Source organism: Pollicipes pollicipes, unplaced genomic scaffold (genome assembly GCF_011947565.3).
Source record: "Pollicipes pollicipes isolate AB1234 unplaced genomic scaffold, Ppol_2.1 Scaffold_3087;HRSCAF=3621_pilon_pilon_pilon, whole genome shotgun sequence".
Lineage (NCBI taxonomy): Eukaryota > Metazoa > Arthropoda > Thecostraca > Pollicipedomorpha > Pollicipedidae > Pollicipes > Pollicipes pollicipes.
The window spans coordinates 14,701,740-14,710,042 of record NW_023596225.1 but is presented as its reverse complement, the minus strand read 5'-3'; the positions used below and the strand labels follow the sequence as shown (position 1 = coordinate 14,710,042).

Sequence of the window (8,303 nt, the reverse complement as noted above, 5' to 3'; positions counted from 1 at the left end):
GGACGCCGGCTCGGGCCGCGGACCGACTCCTTGCCCGGTGCGGACGGAAATAGCCGCCGCTGCACCGCGCTGACGGCTGTCGCATCGATGGACGACGTGGTCGATGAGCAGTCGGTGCGCGAGCACTCCGAGGACCAGGGCGCGTCCGCCGAGTGGCGGGGTAGACCGGGCGCAGCGCGGCCGGAGCACGTGACGCTGGCCGAACAGCGCACGCCGTCAGCAGTGGCAGGGCTGGCATCGACCAACGATGACGACGTTTGAGCATTGTCGCTGGCGTTGGGCTGCTTCAGCAGTGGCTCGCTGCTCACGTCTGAGCCGCGCCGCCGCCTGACCGCCGCGACAGACAGCATCGTCATCATCCTCGCCAGCCGGCGGAGCGGGATGGAGTCGTCCTGTGACGCGGCCGGAGCGACACGGCCAGCATCAGAGCAGGGCGCTGCCGGTCGGCCCGACTCCACGGCTGTGCCATCCAGCGGCGCAGAGCCGCCGTCCGAGGCGCCGCAGCTGCCCATCGTCACCATCACCTCCGACAGGAACGTCGTGCGGCGCGTCAACTCCTTCTCCCGCTTTACCGTGCAGGCGGTGCCGAGCCTGGCGGCGCGGGCGATGTGTCCGCCCCCCGGGGCCGGGGCCGGCGCTGGGGCTGGTCCCAGCCCCAGCCTCGTTTCCATCCTCGGTCTGGGCTGCTGCTCCGTCCACGTCTCCGACTCCGGCTCCGGTCCCGACCTCGGCTCCGGTCCCGGGCCCGGTCACGGCTCCGGCTCCAGAGTCGGCCCCGCCCCTGGCCCAGGCTCGGGCTCGGGCTCCGGGCCCGGCCCCGGCTCTGGCCCCGGCTCCGGCCCCGACTCTAGCGCCGACCCCGGCTCCGGCTCCGGCTCCGGCCCTGGCTCTGGTGACGAGCCGGTGCTGCGCGTCCGCTCGGGCACGCTGCCGGAAGGTCGGACGCCGCGGCCCGGCTCCGAGGACGGCCTGCTGAGCGGGCGCCGGCTGCCGCCGCGGCTGGCCGTGCCGGCCGTGCCTCGGCGCGCGTCCGCCTCGGCCCTGCAAGACCTCACACAAGGCAGCTTCTCCTCGCGCCGTCGCAGCTTCAACAATTGGCTGCACCAGACCATGCACCATGACAGGTTAAGTGTGCGCGGAGGATGTGTGGTCTGCGTGGTGTGCTGTCTTGGTCCGCTGTCGTCGGCGCGGCTGCTGTCTGGTTCTCCGGGAACAGTCGGCAGATGGCGTTACTGAATAGTCGTGACTGATCTCGGGCCCAGGAACAATTCCGGACATATTCTTCTGGAACCCTTAGCCACGCTCTATCCGTACACTGTGTACGTGTGCATGATCCAGGGGGGGAGGGGCGCTGGTCCATAGTCCGCCTTGGGCCCCGAAGGGTTCCCTAGCCGGCCGAACAAACGCAGTTTTTTAGGCGCAAAACGCAATAAAATGGGACACCTTTGTTTTCAGGCAACCAAGAACAATCACAAGCAAAGGTGAAGGGCCCACGACTATACCAAAGAAATGATTTACTGATTGAGGGATGGTGATTGGGAGATTTTAAATATCATTACGCTGTTCAGAGTCACTGTGCGTTTCCGGGGACTTATACGTCCACTTAAAGGGTCAATCCGATCGTTAAGGAATATTCTACGTTCCCCGTGATTTTTTGCTTTTTTCGGAGGGCATTAGGCTGCTGCTGGGGCTCCGTAGGTCCTGCTCCTTGCTGGGGCTTGGGCTCCTGCCAGCGTGCCCGGACACTCTTGTCAACCAGGGGACTTCAACGGATTCTTTCCATTCGCCCGAAAGGCTCTATACGCCATAGTCTGGCGCCTCACACGTTAACCTGCCGGGCTATTCTCGGCTGCTCAGGGACCCTTTACGTTGGTCTCGGTTGACCTCTCTAAGTCTCGGTTTCTCGGACTCTTCCAATTTCCTGCCACTTGCTTAGGACCATACGCTCCTGTCAGGCCCATCCGTTTACATGATTGAGAGCATTCGGCTGTTCGGGGGCGCTTCAAATTGGACCTAGGGTACTTCCTCCTTGAATAGAGGGCTCTACAAACTTGTCCGGGGCCCGATCTGTTGGCTTGTTCGGGCACACTGGATTGTTCAGGGGCCCTAAGTGAGTTTGGGCTTCGGCATTTGAATGTAGGTCCTCGCGCTCTTGTCGGGGGCCATCTGATAACCTGCTCGGGTCTTGAGTACTTCCTATTTCAATGGAGGGCGCTGTGCTCTTGTCGGAGGCCCTAAGTGTTAGCCTACTCTGGCACGCTCGGCCGTTCGGGGGCTCTTTACATTGTGTAGTGGATATTTGTTATTTGAATGGCGGGTCTTACGCTTTTGTCGGGGCCTCCATCCGTCAGTCTGCTCGAGCACACTCGATCATTCCGGGACCCTTCATATTGTGTCTTGGGTACTTACGATTTGAATGGATGGCCTTATGTTCTTGTCAGTGCCCCATCTATCAGGCTGCTCGGGGCAATGGCGGATTCAGAGGGGGAGGGGGGCACGGGACCATGCCCCCTTGCGCCCTCAGGGGACCCATATGCTCCGAAGTGGCACATAACTGTCCAAACAAACAGACACAATTTTCTTACACAAAACGCAACAAAATTAAATATCTTTCGGCTCCCAGACGACTACGAGCAGTTGCAAGTGAAAGTCAAAAGCCCGAGAGCAGACAAAGTTAGTTCTTCGCTGAATGAAAGAAAGGTGATTGGGGAAATTTTTGAGGCATTGTTTTTGAGGTGTTGCCCAGAGGCGTTACGCTGTTGCCGGGCCCTACAGGTTCAATGGCCGGGTCAATCCGATCGCTGAGGGGCTTTCCACTTTTTGAAGATTTGATCCGGACCTTTTGTATGAATGCATTTCTGGGATTAGAGATAACGCTAAGCCGTGCTTGTTGAGTAAGCCCAGATCACCACCATCCGATCACGCAATTTCAGCTCAACGGAAGAATTTGCTGGCGAAAGCTTAACTTGCCGCACTGTTCGGCACGGTCCGTCCTGCCCTCTGACGTCATCTGACCTTTACCGCGGCACGCTGCCACCGGCCGCAGGCCATACCCGTCAACGACAACCAGCGAGCACCTAAAGCGACTCTAAATCACCGTAATGCTCAGTACGGTCCTTCCTGCCCTCTGACGTCATCTGACCTTTATCGCGGCCGCTGCCACCGGCTGCAGGCTGCACCTGTCAAGGACAAATAGCGAGCGCCTAAAGCGAATCTAGCTCACTCCGCCGCGGGTGGGTGAATCGGGAGGCAGGCGGCCTGACCAACTGAGCCACCGGGACTGACGCTGCCCTTGCTCTCTCTGCATTTTCGATACGCTCCTGTCGAGACACTATCCGCTAGCATGCCTGGTCACTCCTCATTGGTCAGGGGTCCTCCATGAATTGTTCCAATCGCCCGAAAGGCTCTATACGCTTGTGTCGGGGACCGTATGCCGGGGTACACTCAATTGCTCATGGGCCCTTCAAATCGGTCCCGGGCTCTTTCAACTTGCTCGCAGGACCTTGTGCTGTTACTGTGGCCCGTATAATGCAAAGCACTGAGGCACCCGATGCTCAGGGGCTCTCTGCATCGATCTAGGGCTCTTTACCTTTGAGCTTATTAGGGGAGGACCCTTCACATCTATCAGGGTCATTCCTTTTAACCTGTCAGAACAATCTTGATCGCACAGCGGCATTAATCCATGTATACTTGTCTTGGGTAGTTTCCATTTGCACAGAGGCCGCTGTGCTTTAACATATGCTCTAGCCTAGTTCAGTCGGCCTGCCGGTGTGCTCCCGATCGTTCGCGGGCCCACCATGTTGCCATTGGTGCCTTAGCCTTAGACCAGCAGTCTGATATGCGCTGGTGAATATTTACGCGCCATTTGTCTAACATACTTTGGCGTGCCGCCGAAGTTTTATTGTGGCATTTCCGTTGGCTGTTGAATGTGTGACACCTATTGTGCTTGTGCCCTCCGTTCGGAAAGGAAGTGCTGAACATTTGTATAGGGTTTTGCACTGAAAACCCATCTTGAAGATCGTTCGCTGCAATTGACAGCCCTGTCTTTTTGAAGACTTAAATAAACCCTCTAGTTTCTGAGCTATACGCCAACGAAGATGTGCAGACTTTTTCGGGGTGACAATTTTAAGACCACCCAGGCGTGTGTGTGTGTGTGTGTGTGTCATTGGGGTTTTACGATGCACTCAGCTGCTGAGGCTATATGGCGTCGCCTGCCTCTCAGCCTGGCAGGAATGGTGGGCACCGTGGGGAATCGAACCCCGTACCTCTGGTTTCCCAGTCGCACAGTCGTTAACGCAGCCGCGTTAACCACTACACTGCCCCCACCCCCGAGGCCACCCAAACATTTATCGCGCCATAACAACGTCATCGAATTCCAACCGTTCTATCAGTCTGCGGTGATTAAGACTAAGAAACTTGCAATTGTCGAGTCGTTCATATCTGGCGTTCGTAGCTACGATTTCCAGATACAACGGCTGCCAATTAGCTCTCAATCAACGTTGTGCAAGGTCCAATGACGTAATCAAACAATGACGTACTGAGGAGCATACTAACGAGACAGAGATGTTGTGTTGGCTATAACAGTCTTTCCCACCCAAAAGTATACCAACGTTTATAAAGGAGTTTATTTCGTTACATCTGATGCTTGCCTCATTATCTTAAAATGTGGATAATTACCTTCAACACATTTTAAGTCCTAGGAGATTTTGTATTCCTTCATAACAAACAAAACATTAACTTTGCATTAGTCATCAGCCATCACCTGATCATATTGACCAGCCGGCTAGCCGTGAATAAGCTAGGAATCAAGTAAGTGCGTGATTTTGATTGTATTTAGCGGTTATCTTTTATCTGTTTTGCCATGGTTTTTCGCAATATTCGGCATCAAAATGACAGGATTCACCATGATCTGACAAAGTGAAACCCATGCGTGCTCATACATTGCAAGCCTGATTTTTTAGGGCTGCGCACAGCGAGATGGGTTCATCCCGTATAAAAATAACATTCTAAGAATCTTTAAATTCAGCAGCCGGAATGCGAAGATTGCTTGGTGGGGCCCCAAACTCTAGGGGAGGGAGCTCACACTATTGCGAGGCCCGTCTTGCCAAAATCTTGGATCCGCCCCTGAACACGACCAATAAACTGATGACGTACGCATGATTGCCAGAATGATGATCGATGCACATCATCACTGAGCTGATGATCCTGTGAATAGGACACTGAAAGGATCATTGGTGCTTGGACTAGACCTTACTATACCTTTTTTAACCACACCCGGCATGACCGCACGCATGAAAGAATCAGCGCATAAATGTAGAATTAGCGCAATCGGCGTGTGATTGCGTCAGGTAGAACAAACGCAACAAAATGCAGCGACAGGACTCAAAGCCTCGGCACCTGGGCAGGGATCGGCAGAAGCGTATGCCTGGGCACCTGGGCAGAGATCGGTAGAAACGTAAGCTCTTTCCGCGCATTTAGATATTTGTAACATTTATAAGCAATATCTGGATATTTGCAACAGAGCGCCAAGCTAGTTCGGCATTTACGCCCTCGCTTGGGAATTGTATTGAACTGGTAAGAAAGAACGCTGTCAGTTTCGACGAGTTGCAAGAATTTCAGCAGCCAATCATCAGTATGGTTGCAATGATAGGATGTTAGATATATATATATATATATATATATATATATATATATATATGCATATATGATATAGATATATTTTATATAAATATAATATAATATAATATATATATATATATATATATATATATATATATATATATATATATATATATATATATATATATATATATATATATATGATTTGACATTTCCACGACAAAGATGACCTAAATCACACTCATCACACAGCACAATATTAGGTAACATGAATCGCGTTTTGCAGTTAACCCACAAACATACAGGATACAATAATAGCATCCATGCCGTAGTTTTCAGGCGAAATATAGATCGCCAGCATAGTTATTTGCATTTTTCATTTTTTTACAAACATCCGGTATGTGCTAAGCATCTACAGGAAGGTGCTTTCAAGCAAAAATCGCTGAAATTTATTTCCAACAGGTAACTACTCCTCACGCCCCGCTGGGTTTTTTTTTGGTCCTAGGCGTCTTCGGGTAATAGGTGTTATCTGTGAGCCTGTTGCAAGACCTTAAAGGGCTTAAGTTCCCAGCGAGTTGACTCGGCAGTCGATAGATGGGTCCATATCGCTTATGTATAAACAATGAGCACAGGACATTCTCCCCTAGAGTACTGGACAATTAGAGTACCGGACATTTTCCCCGAGAGCACCAGGCTTCCAGAGGATTGGGGTATCCCAAACCGAATGCGCAGTATTCACCCGGCTGATTATCACGCTCTTTTTGCCCTCCTCCGACACCTGGACCTTGAGTGCATACCCCGCCGCCTTTCTGTTCCATGTACAGTCTATTAGCAGGTCCGCCCTGTTGGTTCTTTCCCCTTGCCTTTTTTCCCCTCCCTATCTCTATTCATCTCTGGGGAAGACGTGGCGATCATTGTCCTGCGTTTTTTACGGCCCAACTGCACACTTTCTGTTGGAGCTACCTAAGGAAGTACCAGCTTAATTGTTAAGGATAACAAGTACTTACGGGTTTAAACTAGTTCGGAGAAGGCTCAAACTACCGAAGCCAGAGGCACGAGAAATACTTACTCGTAGATAGATGAATTGAACGATGGAATCATGCCCAGCAAACCGTAAAAGATCCGCAACATGGACACATTTACGGTCGTGGAAAAGATGTGGACAATTGGCGAATTGCTTATTGGACACTAGATAATTTGACGAGATTGCAGGATCCATTGATAGATTTGGCAAGAACATTTCATCACAATGAAATCTTCTGTGATGCTCGTTTTCACTTTGCTTAAAAACACACCTTAAGGCAGTCGCCAGACTGCTCAGATGACAAAATGCTGGAAGCGTAAGAACCAGGACCGTTATCATCAAGATCAGGATCCTCCGCGGCAGCGGCTGATATCCGGTGTCACGTCAGTGGTATCGCAAAACTCTAGCGACAAGAGTACTACGACACTAGTTATACGCGGTATCACTTTTACCGCAAAAACCTATGCAGACTATACTTATACACGTCATTACTTCCCTGGGGATATGGACAGTGCAATCCGCAAGGCAGCCAGTGTATATTAAACCGAAGTGTTGTCTTGATCCCACTAAAAAGACGACATTTACATGAAAGAAAACAAAAGCCTTGTATCATTATTTTACTGGTAGGTACCTTACTGAGTATCAAACCTCAAATACAGGAAAACTGATATAAACGGAAGCTTCACTCATCGTTTGCCGTCAAGTCTGTCGAAAAAGGGCAGATTTTATTAGGGGCACGTTTGTATTTTGTCATCGTGTGCCTTTTCGTTATTTTACGTTTGCGAGTGCTGTCCTATGGGGGATGGGACCAAATAATTAAGTACTGCATACGAGATAACGAATGAGTACATGATGACCAAATAGAACCGTTTTTTGAATAAAATGTACAGGCTGTTTTGACAAATCTGACGACTTTCAACGGGTCTGACCCGTATTTATCCTGTTTTCATGCATTTAAGATTTGGCACAAAATAATATCCATGGTTATGCATAATGCTCCAGTGAAAATGGTCAAAATAGCAGGTACTTGTGATGTGTGGTCCTTAAAATCAGTTGCGCATTTTTTGCCTGTTTATCCCTCTATCCCTCTGGTGACGGAATGGGTACGCCGAGTGACCCCTTCATCCTCCGTGGTAACGCTGTATCGAGCGTAGCGTCCCGAAAAAGTAACGTCAGTTTGGCCCCTAAAGATGCGAAATAAACAACCAGCTTGCTCCTTGCACTGAAAGCAAGCCAATAGCACGCGGCTTTAAGGTATGATTAGAGCATGATTTGTAGCCATGTTTGGGTGTTTTGATAGGCTGTCCATCCCCCTCACTCGCTTGTTACGATTCCGTTGTGCACCACAAAAATGCCCTTCTCTCCCTCCATGAGCAACGTAATTTATGGAAGAACGCTTTCAAGTTTGTGGAAAAAACTCCAACTGACTTATCTTGCTAAGGCATTCTGTGAGGAACTAGCTCGATTTTGTAAACGGAAACATTAACTCACGCTATAATAGAGCGGTAGAGTGATGCGACCTCCTTACGATGTTTTGAGGACATCTTCCTGGTATGTTGTGCAATCGCTCCCAAAGCTTCAATCGCCTGGGACATGTATTGCACATGTTTTGACACCAAAAATATTTTTCTTGCCTTGCTGGTGTCGGAGTAGCGGCCGT

The 8,303-nt window shown here is 50.7% G+C and overlaps 1 protein-coding gene across 1 annotated transcript in view; it reads left to right on the top strand.

Annotated features, from left to right (window-relative positions):
* The first annotated feature begins 1,057 nt into the window (after positions 1 to 1,057).
* Positions 1,058 to 8,303, top strand: part of Arms (Ankyrin repeat-rich membrane spanning) — a 108,379-nt gene continuing 101,133 nt past the window's right edge. Inside the window, exon 1 of the mRNA XM_037212591.1 lies at positions 1,058 to 1,124. Within this exon, the coding sequence (XP_037068486.1) occupies positions 1,111 to 1,124 (14 nt within the window). The 5' untranslated portion in view covers positions 1,058 to 1,110. The remainder of the gene's footprint in view (positions 1,125 to 8,303) is intronic.